This window comes from Nomia melanderi, chromosome 4, assembly GCF_051020985.1.
Source record: "Nomia melanderi isolate GNS246 chromosome 4, iyNomMela1, whole genome shotgun sequence".
NCBI classification, from domain to species: domain Eukaryota; kingdom Metazoa; phylum Arthropoda; class Insecta; order Hymenoptera; family Halictidae; genus Nomia; species Nomia melanderi.
The window spans coordinates 4,262,532-4,282,561 of record NC_135002.1 but is presented as its reverse complement, the minus strand read 5'-3'; the positions used below and the strand labels follow the sequence as shown (position 1 = coordinate 4,282,561).

At 45.7% G+C, this 20,030-nt stretch overlaps 1 protein-coding gene across 5 annotated transcripts in view; it reads left to right on the top strand.

Annotated features, from left to right (window-relative positions):
* Nucleotides 1-20,030, top strand: part of LOC116431859 (uncharacterized) — a 114,891-nt gene that overhangs the window by 11,357 nt on the left and 83,504 nt on the right. For 3 of the 5 annotated variants that reach the window (XM_076366738.1, XM_076366734.1, XM_076366736.1), the window contains one exon: nucleotides 11,939-12,046. The exons of the other annotated variants lie outside the window; for them this stretch is intronic. In XM_076366738.1, the coding sequence (XP_076222853.1) occupies nucleotides 11,939-12,046 (108 nt within the window). The remainder of the gene's footprint in view (nucleotides 1-11,938; nucleotides 12,047-20,030) is intronic. 5 annotated transcript variants of the gene reach the window in all.

Sequence of the window (20,030 nt, the reverse complement as noted above, 5' to 3'; positions counted from 1 at the left end):
GGGTACTCGTGGATATACTCGATACTAGTAAATTATTAACAATAAATTAGTTTTAACGAGTATGGTTACGAAGGAATTGATATAACAGGGGGTTCGTGTTCGATAATGCACCTTCGAGAATGAACGATTAAGAATAGCCTGACAGTTGCACGTGTTTCGCGTGACTGTCTTTAGAGCGTATTAAAAATTCAATAAAAATATAGTATTTAAGCTATTATACTCGAGAGATGATTCTCATACGTAAATGACTGTCAATTATAAAGTCTTATATATAACATTCAGCTGTGCATAGTGCATCAATTTGTGAATTATTCATATGGAATAGCTTCATTCTTTAATTTGTGTATGCTGATTATATAGTTTCCGAGGATATCATCTATATTTCATTGGAAAATGTTGAGTATTTCTGGTGAAAAGCTTTTGTAGCTAAAATGGTTCTAACAGCCTTACAGTCGCCATTTGATTCGACGTAGCAATATTATAAAACTTTCAATTCGATACTCGAAATAAAATAATTCTATCCCTTAACACTAGAACTACCAGACGGGTGAAAATGACTCATAATTTCTTCATTTTGCAATCGTTAACGGATGTTTCTCTGAGAAACTATTCAATAGATTGATTTAGCAATATGCAAACTGAATGATAAATCAATGAAATTCTCAATAAATGCGCTCTTGAAGTTTCTATAAAGTCAATAATTTCATCGAACGAATATATTTTGTAACTTTCAAGTTACAATGACGTTAAACTTTCACGCTTGAGCGTACAAAAGTTGAAGTTAACTGATTATTTTATTCACCACTTCCAGTGCTAAATGAAATAAACCAAGAAGATGCCAATATACTGTGACTTCAAAGTTACACGAGCCTACAAAGGGATAATATGACGCTTTATTTATTTATTCAATATTCGGGAGTCATTGAAATGTTACCTTTAAATGGTACAATTACTACAAATGAATATAGAACAAATGGTTGAAACAGCTAGAGTTTGCAATAAAATAGAACGTCGAGTCTGACTCGACACAGGATTGCCAAGGGTTAAGATTCCGTGCGTGAAAATTCACAAAATTGCTTTCAAGAAATTAGTATTATATATTCCATCGGGAAGCGCGTCGGATATTTCCAGCGGAAAACTGTTGGAGCGCGAGGGGTTGACATTCTTCTAAATACTCGGTGAATCCTTGCGGTGGCCAAGCGGATCCGCGGCCTGGTTCCCGATCGGTGTTCCTGAACGGCTGAGAAGTTCTTTCCTTTGACGTTAAAAACTTTCCTCCGTGCGCTGTGTGTCGCTCCTCGGAGGCGCGTTTCCTCGGATCCTCTCGCCGCGGGCGATAAAGAGCAATCGATGCGGGCTTTTATGCGAGAGAACGACCAGGAGGACGTGTACCGTGTGGTGACCGCCGTGGTTTCCGGGCCGTAGTCACAGGACAATTATTTTCAACGTGTTGGCTCCCCCAGCCCGAGAGCCAGGCATTCCTTTTTTTCCCCCCAAGTATAGAATGATGCCACTGCGCATGATGACCGTGCCGTTATTAACCCTAATCGAACCACCACGCGACTTTGAGTCACATTTGAACTTTTCACTTAAATCTCTCGATTATTCCGTATCGCATCTCCAATTCTCTTGGGCTTTTAACCCTTTGCACTCGAGAGACTCACTCACCATTTGATTTTATACAGTGAAACTATAAAATTTGATATTTAATGTTGTATAATGCATCAATTTGGGAAATATTGAAATAAAATATGATTTCTCTTCAAGATAGTTTCACAAAATATCGTCTTTATCTCATCGGAAACTGTTAAAATATTTCTAACGAAAAATTTCTGAGTGCAAAGGGCTAAAATTTCGCCCCTATAAACAATATTTGAATCATTCCTCTTTTTCTCGTAAGCGACCATCGTGGTATGATTATAAAAACACGTGGTACAATTAGGTCGCCCATGGAACTCCATAAAAAATCTACTTTACAGTCCTCTTTCCGCTTTTCGAACGCGCGACGCCGTACCCCTTCGACCACACGCCGGTTAATTAACGTTATCGTAGACCGAATGAAGTTAATTCTTACATTTACACCGGGAGTTCTTTATTATTCTCTATTATCGTGCAAACAGTTGCGGTTGTTTAGCTCTTAACGCGTGGATCCAACATGGCGGGTGGAATACTAACGATTCTTCGTGGGTTTCGTGTTATTTTCGTTAATGGGATCGAAGAATTGATTGAACGGATTTTTAGGAAGTAATTATCAAGTCGTAATGCCGTTAGAGAGGATTGGTTTCGATTCGAGCGTTTCCGGGGCTGTTCGAATTGAATCTCCGGAAGAATAAGGGGAACGATATTGGAATTTCGAAGAATTCGCCTTCAAAAACGTGGCCGGAGAAGCGGAAAGTGTTCTCAGGCTTTGAATATCATCGTCAAAGATAATATTATACTAATTCTGGAGCACGTAGCCGGGAATTTTCGACTATTATCGTGTAATTCCGATTATTCCGGACTCGGGACTGCGGATTTCAATATGGCGGACGAGCGGGACACGCTCCGGGAGACTCGCAGCCGCTAAACGATTCCCGCATAATTGTATTGCAATAATTCGGAACTATTAGCAACAAAACCGTTAACTGACGAACGAATCTTCGTTGTGGGGAACGCCGGCGAACAGAACTCGGTAGTGTCAACGGAATTTTTCCGTGTCTTCGCTTCTGCGTCTCGATTGAACGGCGAAGGGAGGTTTCCGGTGAAGTTTCCAAAGTGGATCAAAGGTCTGTCGACCCGTTAATGATGCAAAAGTTATTATCAAGCTGTTCGCCGTTATAAATACATTTACCTGCATAAAAATATTCCAGAATCTAGATCGCGTCTATCAGCGGCTAATTGACGTCGAAAAGTTGATGTTCGGAAACGAGTCCTGATGTTAACACGTTCGATACCGTTTATCTAATACATTCCTTTGACAGTTCTCGAAAGGATAACAGAAGCTACTCTCAGAAATTACTAAAGAAGTTGATTTACTGATACGAATACTGAATTATAATTCGATCGGAGTCTCAACAGATCTTCGCGTTCCTGTAGAAAAATTTCCACACCTCAACTCGACAGTAGTTTTCGTGTCGGGCAATTAGAATGACTTATTTCCAGCTTCCTAGATAAACTAGAACACATCTCTTAACTCGTTGCGGACGAATGTCGAACATTCCGAGATCAAATGTTCATATTTGAAACAGTACGAAGCAAGTGATTTAACTCAAACACCGAGAGATCGGTGCATAATTCCTTTCTCTTACTAAAACAATCAATGTATAACTTCATCTACTAAAGGTTCTGCATATTTCAAAGAATCTTCCGCGAACGGTTAAGATTCGAATTGTTTATTCTCACATCTATAGAAATACAGCGCACTTTAGAATCCGTCGAACGTGTCGTAACTTAACCCTTTGACGAAGATACTTTGAAATCTACGAAGTCTTCAACAAATGAAGTTAAACGAAATATCACTTAATTAATAGGAGAAAAGGAAACTACGAGCTGATCTCTTTCAGAGTAATTAAATTCTTTGCGACTCGGTCTTCCAAATATGAGCGCTCCGTCTCTCCGAAGCGTCGACGTTCGTCCGCAGAGGGTTAAACGCGAAATAAAAATTGTGAATTAGGTCAGCTTCACCCGTCTGGCGGCTCTAGCGTGAGATCCTCGTATTCGCCAGATATGCAAATGGCCGGATAAGTTTGCGAAGAACGCGTTAACCCTAGGCGCAGAGTCGAACGGACGTGAGAACTGTTTTCGGGGGCGGTGTCGGCTTCCCTGCGGTGGCGACAGCACGCGCCGAAACACGACACCGCGCGATCGGGAGGCCGTACACATGCGTCCGCGTGCGTGCGGTGCGCGGGTGACGCACGCCGTGCGAATTCCGCGCGTCTTGGATTGCTGATCGGTCGACCGTTTCCAACGGGACATCCTGCGGGCTTCGTTGATTCCGCTTCGCGCCGCTTCCGTGGCGGATATTACCTCCTGTCCCCTGCCGAACGCGAATTTTCGCGCTGCCCGCACGGAATCTTAACGCTAGGTTCACGGAACGCGTCGATTCGACGCAGATTGAATTTTATAAACATTAAATGTTTCAATCGGTTTTCGTTGATCCAATTACACGAATATGAATCCTGATTGTCTACATCTACGATTTCCAAAATCTAAATCAACAATAAACTGTACAATAAATGCAAACCTAGTGTTAATGTCACATATCAGTATATTGGCATCTTGTTGATTTATTTCATTTTGCACTCAAAGTGTTGAATAAAATGAAGTAATCAGTTAACTTAAACCTTTATACGCTCAGGCATGAAAGTTTGACGTCATTGTAGCTTGAAAGTTACAAAATATATTCGTTTGATGAAATTATTCAAACTATTGAATACATTGTTAACGCTAGGTTTACGGAACGCGTTGATTTGACGCAGATCGAATTTTATAAACATTTGGTAAATGTTTCGATCGGTTTTCGTTGATCCAATTACACGAATATGAATCCTGATTGTCTATTTCTACATCTACAATTTCTGTTTGTGTTTCAAGAATTTTTTCTATATTTATTTGTAGTATCACAGTTGTACCATTTAAAGGTAACATTTCAATGGCTCCCGAATATTCTTGAATAAATAAATAGAGCGTCATATTAAGCTGTAATCGAATGAACTGACGTCGACTTGAACCTCAAAGTTAGAAACCAAGAGCACTTCGGACCGCAAAGAGTTAATCGATAAGTTAATTACAAGTATTGAATTAATCCCTCGACGAAGATTCTCTAAAGTATACAGAGCCTAATTTTTATGAATTACATATTGAATGCTTAGAAAAATGCCGTAATATTTCTCAGATCTTTTATTTTCCTTCTTAGTGCAAAATTTGGATTTGATAAATTGAATAATTGTGGGCTAGTTTCTTTAACACTTTGCGGACGAACGTCGACATTTCGGCGAGAAGAAATGCTCATATTTGGAAGACTAAGTGGCGAACAATTAATTGAATTACTGGAACAACAAGAGATCAGCACGTGGTTTCGTTTCCTTCTATTAATTAAGGAATTGATATATAATTCAGCTTCATCTTTTGAAGGTTTTGTATATTTCGAAGAATCCTCGTCCGCAAAGGGTTAAGATTCATTAAAATATCTAATATTATTCCTGGTGCAATATTGGAGCCTACAGAGTTCAAAGGGTTAACACATTGTTGACCGTTCACAAGTTAACTCGTGTTTGCACTTGCATTAGCTATTTCAATTTTTGATACGCAATACAGAATATCACAAAGGCAAAATATTCAAAGTTACATTAAAGATATGTGCAAAGTTTCATTTCAGTTCATTACGTATAAATAAAGTATATTGAAGTTTAGATCGTCTCACTTTCATATTTAACTACGGAATAACCGGTAACATAGGAAAGTTTCTGCGTAAAATTGCCGGTTGACAATGTGTTAATGCTAAATTTACCCCGCAGGTCAAAATGAGCCATTTCTGATTTCTTCCTTGTGCAGTTATTGAAAAGATAACATGATTTTCCGAGAAATTCTCCTACCGATTGCGAATTTTCACGTTGTTCTGCACGAAATCTTAACACTAAACCGGACAGGTCAAAATGTCTCATCCTTAGTTTCTTCTTTGTGCAGTTATCGAGAAGATAACACGATTCTCCGAGAAATTACCGAACAAAATTGATTCAGCAAACACAATTGTGAATTAATCGAAGTCTCAAGAGACGCACTCTCAGGGTTGCTCATAGGATAATTTGAAACATTGACCGAACAATTCGACTGTTCGGCGGTTTCAGTGTTAACCGAGATTATATCCCAGGAAATCGTGACTTTCCCTTGATTTTGCACTTTCCCGTTTAATAATACGTACGCCCGACCGAAAGAAAAAGGGAACAGGTTAGTTCGCCGACAATAGCAGCCACAAATTCCGTTTCAACGCTTAAAGTATACTTAATCACCATCTACGATCTTCCGTCGCAAGCAGTTTTATATTTCGTGCTGTATAAAAAGAAATTACCACGGAGTGGAGTGACTAGTAGCTACATAATGGTTTCCGTGACCTTAATACAATATCAAGTGCCGCTAAGAATCCGCCATTTTGCCCGCTATGACCTAATAAATAAAACAGAAGCTGCGAGCTTGAATTTCTTCGGATCGTGTTGCTTCTTCGTTCGCTGCGTTCTGTCGTTTTCACGAATCTCTCGTTGAGAAACCGTTTCGTCGTTAATTGTTCCTGCGATTTCAATGTTTCCATCCTGTCCGATGCTTTCGGCGGGAAATTCGAACGCGGAGATCGAGTGAGACCCATGGAAAGTCGGAGTTTCGGTCGACAGCGACTCGTAGGATGATATTTATGGATCCAACCGCTCGCTGATCGATCCCCTCCCGGGAAATCAATTTTTTCCGGCTCAGGCACGCGTCGTTCGGCTCGGGGAAGTTCGTTTTCGGATGCGCCGCCGGCGCGGAGAAAAGGCTATTCGGTAAATAGTCCCGCGCGCCGGCGTGGGGAGGCCAGATCAAGGTGCAGATGTCACGTGAACGAACACCTTTCGTGGAACAGCTGTTACGCCATCGTCGATCTAGGAAAATCGTCGCCTTCCATCCACGACGCGGCGCGCCGCTCGACGCAACGGGACTCGCCGATCGAATCGTCTTTTCGAATTCGACTTTCGGAAGTTCGTCGAGATCCTTCGGAATTCCCGGTTCTTTCGCAAGTTTCGGGTCGACGTTCTTTTTCGAGATCCTCGCGATCTTTGCGTATAAACTACGGTAGATTTTCGTTGTTTTCGAACGAGAAAGGAGAAATACTTTGGAAGAATTTCGGGAGTTTTCCAAATGGTTAAACTGATTTAGGTTCGGTTTCTTAGGTAAATTTCTTAGAATTTCGAAACTTCGTCGTGTTATTTTTGAATAATTGTATCTTGATAATAATTTATATCTAGATAATACATTGTGTTATTTAGTACGACGCGAGAATTTTCATTCGGACAGATTTCGGATTGTGGCGCGGTGTGTTCGGTCGATTGATATCCTTTGTTGATTCTAGATCGTTGAATTCTTTTAGCAGAATCACGGTGATTTTTGTTCGTCCGCCGTGCCGGGGATCGAAGAGAAATATCGATTGTTCCTCCGAGCGTATTGTCACGGTCGCTGAAAGAGCGTCGTCGGCGTTGCTCGTTCGGCTCGAATTAAACTTCAGCCAGGTCGTTGATAAACGAAAGGTGACACTGGTATGTTTTACGATAAGCCGGTTCTCCTCGAACGACGTACCACGCGGCTTGGTAAACGTTAACAAGAACGCGCGAGCGACCGATCGAAAGGAATCTTCGCGAACGCGGACTTCTTCGTCGTTTTTCCTCGAATCGTGGTCGCCGCGCCGCGCTCGCCGTAATTAAACGTCGTTTCATTCGACGAACGGCATAAAAGATGTACTCTTCGACGCTACCGCCAACCATTCGCATAATTCTCTTACCTATATCGCCGAAACCTATTAAAACTCACGTATAACGAACACAACGACCGAAAACAGGATCACTCGATAAGAAAACTCCACGAAATCCAAGAAAATTCTCATTTAAATCCAATCAGCGCACCCGGTAGTTACTCGAACTATATTCGCCGTCGTCCCTAGAATCCTCTAGAAAAATCGATCTACGTACAAGCACCGTCTCGGTGAAATCCGCGGAGGTACGAACGAAGACGTTTCCGCGGGAAGGTTCGAAAGCGCCGCGAAAGAATTCCACGAGTGGTGTATCACGGTCGAAAAAGGACAAATATTTCCGGAAAGTTTCGTGATGAATTCTCCCTGAAACTGCTTTCCACGAGCTGACTCATCCTCCACGTCATGCATGCGGTATATGTCTATGTACACCGCACGGAACACGTATTACAACACAAAGTCTCTGTTCTATTCTGTCTTGCTCCCTCCCCGTCGCTCTCCTTCCCGCCCCCTCTCCCTTTCCCACCCTCCCCGACGCGTCCCGTCTCACTCCGGCTCCCGGCCTCCCTCCAGCGAGGCGCTTTCTACCCTCTTTTCCGCCGTGTAGACGTAGTAACAGGGTTCTCAGTGGGAACCGGCTTACTGTTACGAGGCATACATGTCAGTCTGCTACTGTTACGTACGTGACTCGCGTATGTACGGGCTGGTACCGGCTGGAAGGGGATGATTCTTCGCGCGGGTAAAAGGAAAGGGAAAAAGGCGAAAAAGAAGCGGGAAGAAACCGGAGGGAAAAACCAGAGGAGAGAACCTCGGAACCCTCAGCCCTCCCGCGCTCGCTCTTGTTCCCGTTTCTTCGTTAACGCCTGCGCGCGCCCCCCCGTGTTTGATTACGCGAACATTTATGATGGTCTTATTAAGACTTTGCGCTCGGGACTTCCGGTTGACGCCCCCGCTCCGGCAAACGGAATTTTCCCTCCCTGATAAATTCTTTCCTCGTGTTTCACCTGAACTCGTAGCCACTCGGATGATTCATAGGACACTCGGCTGCGTTTGGACTTCGAATATCATTTTGTTTCGATGCCTTTTCTCGTTAGATTCGTTTCACTGTTAACAATTCGAGGACGTTTCTGTTCACTTTGGACGCGTTTGGTAACATTAAAACTACCGAAAGGCTTTTCGAAATGTCGGAAACTCTAAGATCGTAGCTGTTGACTTGAATTGGTTTACAATGTAGTTTGTTGCCGTAATTTCCCAGTGAAACACCTGTTTTATTTTAACAATCGCGAAGGGGAGAAATCGGGAATAGGTCAGTTCGACGCGTTTAATGGTCTTAGCGTTCGCGTTACGAGTTTCGTTTCAACCTACGCGCAATAAGCAACGTCGATGCTCGAACGAAGCTGGAAACCTCCACGAGTGTTGCTTCCCTCTTCATCCATTCAGGATTCGAGTAACGCGAGTAATTCGACTCTAACCTATCCTTAAACGTTCCGAGATTGAGTGCGCGTTTCAAACGATCGCGGAGCTTCGATCTTCGTTCCTCAGTTTTCGAGCGCCGGCCGAAGTGTACCGATTGATTCCCGACTAGTGCGGCGAGGGAAATTTAATAAGAGCCGCCTTTGATGTTCGCGGGAGGTTTTCCGAATATTTACAGAGATTTTTAGCGAGAAATACGACCGGCCATCCCGAGCCCGGATTCCCTTTAAGCGGTTTCCCGCGAAGGGGCGAGCCGCTCGCGTCGTCCCTTTGCTCGGCCAGCGCCCGGGGGGGCGGGGGCGGAATAATTTACAACTTTACATAATCGTTTTAACCGAATATCCGAACGATTATTCAAGACCGGTTCGCGGAATTATTCACAACGTTCCGTTAGTGGCGCAGAAGGGGATGACAGGGCACCTTTCAATTCACTCGATATTGAAGGGGGGTGGGTCGGACGGCGGGTGACGGTGGCGGGGCAGGATAGAAATAATTCACAATCCGTTCGGCGGGTAGAATGGAGATTTGAAAACTTCCCCCCCTCCCACCCGGACCTTCTGCGCGGACTTCTCCGGGGATCGGTTGATGGTTCCGAAAGGAGGAGCGATAACCAGATCGTCCGACTCCGTTTTCAGCTGTTGCGAATAATTCCGCCGACTCTCCGGGGGAAAGAGATTCCCTCCGCAGCGAGAAGCTTCTTTTTATTTTTGAATCGCAACAGTCAAAGAGGAAACGTTGGGACGTAGCGTTTAATGGTCAACCCTCCGTCGGAGGACTCAGGGTCAGAGTGGAATAATGAAATTCTACCCCTTGAGAGATTGCTGTAAATGTTATCCCTGTTTTTTTGGTGAACGACGTTCTTTCTGCAACTTGCTCCACGGATGTACATACGGATCACGACCGACCAGGCGTCCATGTTGCACGTGCCGTTGTCCGATGGTTAACGATCATCCCCAACCCCCGAGAAACGCCAACATTCTTCCGACCCGATTCTCTCGCCGTAACGTTCTTCGCGCGAGACGAAGCATCCTGTGCTCGAGACGTTGTCGCGACTTAACACATAACCAGCTGGAATTTATTTTACGATCAAGTAAATATTCTCATTCGAGTCTCGCGGTGAAGTGATCCTTTTTTCAAACGCGAATCAATTTTACGTGTAGGTCCCAGCGGACAGAGATACTCTCATGGGAGAAACACGTGAGATATGTTAAAGCTCCGGTTGGATATGTGTTAGTACACCCCCAACCCCCGTTCCCGTCACGTCCACTCGTGAAGCAAGGGTTAAACGATCGGTTAGTCGTCCCGTCATCGCCCGAAGACGATCGTCAAACGGAGGTCTACACGGAAGATCGCTGAGGAGCCGAGCTTCAGGAGGCGCACACCAGCTCCAGCCTCGTTCCGAGGCGTCGAGAGAGATACATATCGATAATCTCGCGGCGTTGATCACTTCGAACCGTTGTCCGAGCCACGACCAGCCAAACGGATAGACAAAGACACGCACCTCGGGAAACTGACACGCGTCACGCGCAATGGTTTCGTTCCGCGTTTCTTTCATCTCACCCCTGTTCAAGCAACCCCTTTCGCGTAACTCCCCGATCCGACCTCTCCCGACGTACACGATCAGCGTGTCCGGTTTTTCGATTGGTTTCTCTTGGTTTCGATTATCCCGCCACTCCTCCGAAACGTTTCTCGCTTCTTCCTCTGTTCATTTTCTTTTTTTTTTCAGCGTAGATTTTGTTCACCGCGCACCGGCGGGCAGCGTCTTCGGCGGCGAGTCTCGATTCGAATCGGCCGCGGTCGTCGAAATCACCGGCGAAACTCTTTTTCCTTCGCTACCTTCGATTTTTCCGTTGGATTCGGAAATCGACGTGATTTCGCGCGATCCCGCGGAGAGATGGACACCGGAGACATTCGAATCGAGATTTCTCGTCGACTCTTTTGTTGCTGTGTTGTACATTGGAAATGAAGGATTTTTGTTTCTTTTTTTAGCGGACGATGACGTTCGACGGAGATTGCGAAGACGTTGCTCACCGGTCGGTTTAGTTTGGTATCGATAAGTTAACGGTGTACCTTTTAAGTGAACACCCGCGACATACCCCAGCTTTGTGTTTTATGATTTCTTTCTCGGCACGTTTTTCTCCTCTATTTTCGCCGGTTTCCCTTCAGTTTGTTCGCACGCGGGAACGAGGAAACGGAGAACGAAGTCACGGTTTGCGCGTCGAAGGGAAAATGGAGAATTCGAGCACGGCCCGGCTGCCTTCGATGATTTTCGGCTGAGACTTTCCCTTGTCACGGACGCGGCTACCACTAGATCGCGTCACGACTCATTTCTTTCTGACTCTCGTTGCTTTCTTTTAACTTCCTCGATAGAGTCTCTTTATTAAGAATTTTCGATGATTATTGATCGCGGGTAATTGTTGCAGTAATCACACTAACTATACCAATCATATATAACAAATCACGAATGAACCGTAGGTAGTAGATCCGAAACGCGATCGGTCAATAACGATGAATAAAGTTCGAAAGATCTAGAGCGCTCGAGTCTTCGCGGATTGTTTAGAAAAAATTCTCGAGACACCGAAAACCCCCGGGGATCGAAAAATTCGAAGAACTCGGAAAGTTCGGCGGAATTGAACGGCAAAAGCGAGGCGGACTCGCGTCGAACTTGGAGGCTCGTGATTTATAGAGCACGAATAATCGATCGTTCGCGCGTGAATTGAATCGAAAGAGAAGGGAAAGGGCAGAGAGTCGAAAATCAGGGGGACGGGCCGCGGTTTAGCGAGGCAGAGAGAAAGAGCGAAAGTGAGAGGGGCGAGAGGGGGGGAGAGAGAGAGGGAAAGCAAAAGCGAGCACACAGTGAGCGCGCGCGAGAGAGAGAGAAAGATAGACGCGAAAGAAATTAATAAGCGAGGGTATTCCGCGGCATAACGGATCGCCGTCATTGAAAACTGATTTGAAGTTTAAACGCAAGGTGTGTGTCTATCGGTTTGGTTTTAGCCCTGAGCAACTGCTCTGAGAGCGGAGGCGAGCCGGATGCCATGCTGGATATCCACCACCCAGGAACCGGTCTCGAGTCTCATCACCAACAGTTTCACAACTCATATGGTAATATCAAAATACATCACTTTAATATTTTAACTTACGATAAAACCCGTCTCACTCGCCGCGCCTATGGCAAAAAAAGACCAAAGAAAGAAAAGGAAAAGAGAAGGGAACAGAAAAGACGAAACAGAATAACGGAGCGACCCCCGCAGCGCGCGAGGGGATAACTCATTCGTATATCGCATCAAAGTTTTCGCTTAGGATCTCAAGTTCAAAGGCACGATAATCTCGAACGAATAGAAAAGGGGACAGCGTAACAGAACGACGTTCCTCCGTACCGATAGAGATCCCACGATTCACCATCGACCCCTTTATAACTCGAACATTCCGTTTTATTTGGATACGTTTTAGATCACGCGACACCCCTTTAGCTGCTCGCCCTTAGAGGACCGCGGAGATTCCCTTAGTCACTTTTCGAACGGTCGTTGGCAACGATAATGCGATCGAGAGCGCAATTAATTCTCCCCAGCATTCCCCTAGCTAGAGTTTTACACCGATTACGCTGTAGCCACCCTTAACGAGCCCCCGGAAAACGGGACGACGACCGCGCCGTTTAACGTCGCCGTTCCGAACCCTTCGACCGTCGCGGAAGTGAATTCTTGTGAATGTTTGATCGAGCGTTTCCTCGGGGGTAGACGGTGACCCTTGTTGCGTGCGAGTCGAGGGTCGGGCTCGCAGTTTTCGGGGAACCAAGGCATATCGTTCTCGTCCGTCTCGCGGAATTCTTGTCTGTCGTTATTTCCGGCTCGTTGGCCGCCGGGACTGCGAACGTTGATTCGGTTTCCCGCGGCTCGCGCGGTCCGAGCAAGTTTACAATAATAGGTCGGCTCGCGGGACGACCGTTGAATAATTCGACAAAGGCAGGGTCATAAATTTCCATCGTTCGACGAGTCGGGGGTTAAAGGAGCGGTGTCTAATGAAGAATTGAACGGTTCTTATTTTCATCGGGAACGCGCGGGGAAACAGTGAATTTTACATCGCGACGGGAGAACGTTCCTTCGGCGAATACTCGTTTCGTTGAAAATATTGTTCCAGCGTAATTATTGTATTTAATTGTAGCTCGGTGCGACGGTTTTCTAAGTTTCGCCGATTCCTCCGGCGAGACTTCAACTCCAATTCGCGCGGACCGTCGGAAGGACTTCGAACCCCGCCTCGAAAGGAAGATTCACCCCATTCGGCACAATTGAATTAATTAATCGGCCCCCGTTTTGTATCGATCTATCCGTCATCGGAACGCTCTGAATAATGCGAAGCCGTATCGAGCCAGGCGTGCGGTATTTTGACCGGATCGCTCGAGTTCTTCGGAACCGTTATGAATTTTCCAACCAGTTGAGCGGCTGGATACCTCTCGGCGGAACGCGGGCAAAAAAGAACTGTTCGTTGACTAATTCACGCCGCCGCTGAGGAAAATAATTCAGGCGGTCGAACGGGGTCACGCCGCGTAAACTTGTACTCGAACTTGTCCGAATTTATACGTGGACACACCGATTTGCGAACTGATGTAACGAACATTCTCGTCTGTGTCGAATGTGGAACGTCTTCAATATTCAATATCATCGGTACTCTTCAATTGGATCCTCTGAAAATTGTATTTCAAATTAAAATCACGATTTCCGTATTACAATTCACGTTACGTTTACAATGTTTCTAATCTTCATATTCACATCAGATTCCCTCGTAATTCTACAGGATCATAGAAACTGATGAGTACCAACAACCTCCCACGGAATTCAAAGATACTCCCATTTCTAATTTCAATAATAATCAAACAATCATCCCCAGTGTCGCTCGAAGCTGCACCGTTCCCAATTAAAAACGCCTACAAGCCGAGCTCCCAATCCCCGAAACTCTCCCCCGGTGATTCTACTTAACCGTCAAGATCCAATAACAAATTCCCGCCGCCGTAACCCAGATATCCCGCCGACGGACCCGCCCGCCCCCTCGCCGAGGGGGAAACCCGAGTCGTCGAGCAAGCCAAATTCAAATAAGCCTCGACAAAGCGATTTTCCGAAGAGTCCCGCGAAAAATGGGAAGTTTCTCGTCGTCGGGACGCGACCCTCCGCCCGCCTCCTTCGAATTCGAACTTTCATTTTTCCGGCGCTCCCGTTCCTTTAATAGAAAACGACGCGGAAGACCGTTGAATCGGGAGGGCCGCGCCGGGGGCGGGGGCGGAATAAAATCAGTCGGCCGGATACAGGCTCAAAAATCCACCCTCCCCGGTGCAATTCGCGGAAGAAGCCCGGATGCTCGTTCGATTCCGTCGACGTTCGACGGGGGGGAAGGGGGCGCGGATGCAAGAAAGCCTCCGAATGAAAGTCTAACGTCGCTCTCCGCGCGCGCGCCGCCGTCGAACTTTAATTAGCTACGCTCCGACGATGTGCGCCGCGACGATCCGACTTCGACTCCGCTCGCTCGTACGCGCGGGGCGAGCCGATACACCGGGGGAGGAGGGGCGCTCGAGTCGAAGGGAAAACGGACGACGGGGACGCGAGGCGGAATCGGTCCGCGGCTTAAAAGGAGTTGAAGGGGCCGCGGCCGGCCGGGGGTTGTTCGGCTCTCCCGTACACGCACGTGAACTCCACACGTACATTATCGGGCAAAAGTTACGGTCACGATCGCGGAAACTCGTCTTGACCTCTGGCTCGATCGGTTTTTGCCCGGAAACCGGCCCCCGCCCGCTCTCCGCGGCGGGGATGTTTGGCGACTCCGGCGGCTAGTTCGGGGCTCGATACACGGGCTCCTGGATTCGGAGTAATTTGGGTATGAATGAGTTCCGGGAAGTTTGATTTTTCGGTCTCCTCGTTTCCCGGGGATCGGCCGATTGTCGGGGAGCCGATCAGCGATGCGATCGGATTGAAGGGGCTAGTTGTGTCGAGATTGGGGCAGAGTATGGCGAATGTTTGACGTGTGGTTAGAGGATAGTGTAAGAGTTGTGATACGGAGTATTTGTATTTTGTTTACGGAATTAAGTGTGTGAAAGATTGTTGTGGCGGTTGACACTTTACCGGCCGCTGTCACGTGATTATCATTCCGATAATGTATAGGAATACATATGCTATTTTTAGAGAAAATTGCTTCTGTTCTCTTTTCTCAATTTACCATATCGTCTTTTGTTCAAATCTTTTAAGCAGATGCTTCTGTTTAAAACTGTCTTTTGCCTTCCTGCGTCTCGCCAACCTAACGGCGATGCGATAAATGTGCCGGCAAAGTGTTAAGGCGTTGATAAGAAAGATTCTCTTTTAGTTTGTTTTATTTAGGGTTATGATAGGAAGTTTGTTACTTCGAATGATTTTGACGGAGGGGTTGGTTAGGGTGTTTACTCCTGTGTTAGGGGGGAACGGTGAGTAACGAAGGAATTAGGTAGGTGGGATCTTGGGTAATGGATGCTCTTCGATTTTTCTTCAGTCGAAATTATTCGGCGCTTCTTCGAGCCAGCAGGTTCGTCCCCTTTCAGACTGACTTTCGAAATCGCCCCGTTTAGAGTGGATCTCTTGTTTTACATGATTAATGCTCTTGGAGTGTTTTGACTTTGCTTCCCTTGGCGCTACACCGGCCCCCGATGTTCCCGAGCGACCCTTGTCATCAGCTACACGAGACGGTTGGACTTTTATGTAGCTCGGAGAGGAGACGATATGATAAATTACAAGAACATCAGAAGTTTCACATACATTAGAGAACGCGAACGCGCGGGGCGAATTTTGAATCTCTTCGGTTTACTGGTAACGTTATGAAAAAATTACTAGACTCAACCTAGTCAAATATCAACCCTTTGCGGACGAAGATTGTTGGAGGTATACAAAACCTTCTGCAGATTCTGCTAAATTAAACACTGAATGCTTAAATTGTAGAGAATAAGGAAACTACTGATTTCTTGCTGTCCTAATAGTTAAATCATTTGTTCGTAACTTGGTATTCCAAGCGTGGGAGATTCATCTCGGCAGAATGTCGACATTCGTCCGCAAAGGGTTAACCCTTTGCACTCCGAGCAATTTCTGGTATAACCTCTCAGCAACTCCGAGTCATTTGTACTGCGAGATCGTGTTTTATCATTAAACAAAAACGCGTGTGTATTTTAACGTTTCATTGACACTATTACAATGTAACAAATACAGCAATACGAAAAATCGTTTGTAGTAAAGCAAATTGTTTCGCAGCGGCAACGTACAAAGGGTTAAAAGTTCAAGGGGTGTTAACTATACTTACTAAAATAATCATTTCATGTCCGAAGTCTAACCTCCTTCATAAGAATCATTCTAACCCTTTGAACTCCAGAAGTTTTTCACCATAAATACTCAATATTTTCTAATGAGATACAGATGACATTTTCTCAGATTTAATTAATCTCGCATGCATCGAAGAAGAGAACCGATGCATTATACAAAGTTTAATATTAACCCTTTGCAGACAAATGTCGGCATTTCGCAGAGACGAAGTGTTCATATTTGAAAAACTAAATCGCAGAAATAATTTAATTACTCTAAAAGCAAGAGATCAACTCGTAGTTTCCTTTTTCCCTATTAACTAAGTAATTGATATTCAATTTCACATCATTTGTCGAAGACTGTAGATCTCAAAGCATCTTCGTCCGCAAAGGTTAAATATCAAACTTTATTTTCTCCGTGTCAAATCATTCGGTGACTCAAAGACGCCTCCGAAGCGCAGAGCTAACACTAGGTTTACGGACATTTCTTGTACACTTCATTCTATTATTCCCAAAAGAATTGATGCTCGTTTATTTAGATCGTGGAAACTGGAGATTCGATAGTAGGTAATTGGGGTACACGTATCAATAAAAATCGGCGTAAGCATTCACAAACTAATATTTCTAAACTCCAATATGCGTCAATTTGACTCGTTCCGTAAACCTAGCGCTAAATATCTTCCACGTATCGTTTACGATTTCGTCATCGTAAGTCCGTGAAACCTAATTATCCACCCACATCGCCTCTCAAAAACATAACAAACTTCCCCGCCAACAGCGGTCAGCAACTGCACCGAGAAAAAACCTAAGGGCAGTCACCCGTCCAAAGTTTCGGTCGCCGAGGTATCGTCCGCGTTAGAACGGGCAGATTCAAATGGACCGGCGCACACGTGTGCACCGGTAATGTACGTGCACCGGTCGGTCGGTCGGTCGGTCGGTCGGCCGAGGGGTGGCGGTGGAGGATCACAGAAATGGACCGTTGCCTCGAGCACGAGTCGCTCCTGTGTCACGAGGAACCGAACCCGATTGCGCGGCCCGCGGGGGGTGAGAGAGGGAGAGAGAGAGGCGACGGTTGATACCGTGGAAAAAGGGTGGGGGTGGGTCGGACTTTTGTACACGTCAGATTGAAATTTAGCGTGGGATTCGAATGAGCGGGCCGAAGAGTAGCGAGATTACCCCCGTTCGTCGCGTTCCTCCTCGGTGCTTCGACGTCGCTCCGACGTTTCTCGTCCGACTTAGCCGTTTCGCTCGCTCTCTCCTCGCTCCGACGCCGATCGATCACTCTCCTCTTCCTCCGCCAGCGGCCCTCTATCAACCACCCACCCACTCCCACCGCCCCCCTTCCACCGTCGAGTTTCTGTATCCTTTTTTTTCCCTCTTTTTTCCGCCGGTGGTCTACTCTTGCCTCCTTTCTTTCTTCCTCCTTCGGCCGTTTCCTTTTTTCCCTTCCTTTTCATTTTGATTTCGTGCAGTTGATTGGGGCGGAGCTATCGCCGGGAATCAGGGGGCTCGTTTCTTTCATTCGCCGATGTTTTTCCTTTCGCCGGCCGGGCGGGGTGGTCGGATTTGACGGGAGTCGACTTAGATTTCGGGGATTGCGGTTGGGCTAGTTTCGCCCCCGCTCTCTCCCCCCTGGCTTCTTCGTTTTTTTTTCTTCCTCTTTTTAAACTGTTCCTAGTCGTGTTTAGGAAACGGGGTTGATTGGATGGGACCGAATGTTTCGGGGCTCCGCGCTCGGCCGAGCGGGCTAGTGGGATTTTGAACGATGGCGAAGAGGTTTTGCATAGAGATTTTTTTGCGTTCGAGATCTCGATCGTTCGGATTCCGCTGGTTTATGCTTAGCAGTTTTTTGGGGACGCGGTTTATTGTGTTCGGATTTTATTTAACTCGTTGGTTGTAGGGGCTTTATGAGGGGTGCGTTCGAAAAGTTCAATTGTCGTCCGAGGGAACGAGGATTGGGATCGATCCGCGTCGTCGAATCCGCCGATCGGGCCGCGTCGTTTCCGGTAACGAGCAACGTGCGTATCAAGGAAAACAACGCGCCGTCGCTCGAGCTAATTACCTTGTTACTAATGAAATGAATTCCTATCGCGTGCGTGTTCTTTGATGCGAGCTCCGGCCGGGATATCGCGGCGACTAGAGACGCGGCTCGCCGACTCTTGTCAGACGCATGCCACCGCCAACGGTATCGCGTCGGTAACCGACGTTTCAATGCCCGACCGCGAAAATTCGGCGTCCCGCGGCTCTGCCTCCTTATCGAGCACGTATGCGCACGAGAAAATTCCCCGCTGTTGCATTCGTGTCATCCGAGCGACTTGCTTCACGTGAAAATCGTGAGTGAACCCTGAGAACACCGAGCGGACTGCTTACCCTAATTAACTGGTTACAGAGTATTTGAAAAGATTATTTTTACCGTCTAGAATATTCAGTGAAAATGTATGTTGTGTACGTACTTTGATGCTAACAAATTACTTTTCCCATCTAGAATATTAGATAACTGATGTATCATTTTCTACGTTTTCAGAGTTGATATTCATGAATTCTTTTTACTTTGAGACAATATTTGTTCGTGTCTTGATTCTTATTTCTAAGCTCTATTGTATAGTCTCTTCGACTTAGAATCGTCTGAAAAATTCCTCCATCAATTCTCCAATCAGAATGTTCAATTCCAAAATTCGGAGCTTCGGAATCCAAGAATTCCAGAACAGAAAACCCAACAATCTCGAACATACAAACTTAAACCTCAGTTTTTCATTCCGTTTTCGAAAGAATTCAGCTTTCAGTATATTACTGTAATAAGACAGTAAAGAATATCACAATAATAAAATATATTATTTAACACAATACAATAAGTAATTTAGAGACTATAATTCAAAGGGAAACAAATCGAAACGGAGGAAAAAAGAATTCCAAGCATGGAATCACACCTTGCTGTACTAACTTCTAATCGTCTTATTACAGCGACATACAAACTTAACCCTTTGAACTCTAGGCTCCAACATCGCACCACTTATAATATTAATTATTCTAATGAACCTTAAAGAAACTACCCCAAAATTATTCGATCTTCCACACATCGAAATTCTCCACTGAGAAGGAAAATAAAAGATCGAAGAAACGATAGAATTTCACATTTTCGTCGGGAATACTATAAAAATTCGTTGCTGATTACAAAACAACCTGGAGTGCTAAGGGTTAAAACTCAACTTTCTCAAAAAACCATTGTTCGCGAGCGCGTCCGCGTCGAGATTAATCGTTACGTTTTCGACTTCGCGATTCACGCTCGAAACCTACGACTTACAGTGATAGGGTAATAAGCGTGTTGAACTGGTTTGTTTCACCAAAAAAAAATATAATTTCACACTTAACCCCTTAGCCTATGATTTCTTTACAACGGTCGGCGCTCAATGTGAAGATTCTTCCTTTCCAGATACGTAAATACAACATGCATAGGATTTCATTCAAAAACAGACCCTTACGTCTCCTCCACTTATTAGCCGAAACATCTCCGTTTAGGGGATGAAACGTCCACGTCTCTCGGTTCCCCTACCGTCCGCGTCCGTCGTCGTCGCAGCCGGTCATCGGATATCCACGGAACACGAAGACGCTCTAAAGGCATTAGCGACTTTCGAGACACATTTTAAAACACGAACTCGCCCGACAAACCGCCCCGCCCTTTCGGTTTCCTCTATCTTCCGCCGGCGAGCCCCTCGAAAGTGTTCGGGCTCGGCGCGAGGCGGGGAGGAACAACGGCTTCATTATCGAAAAATTGATCTGATTAGGCGG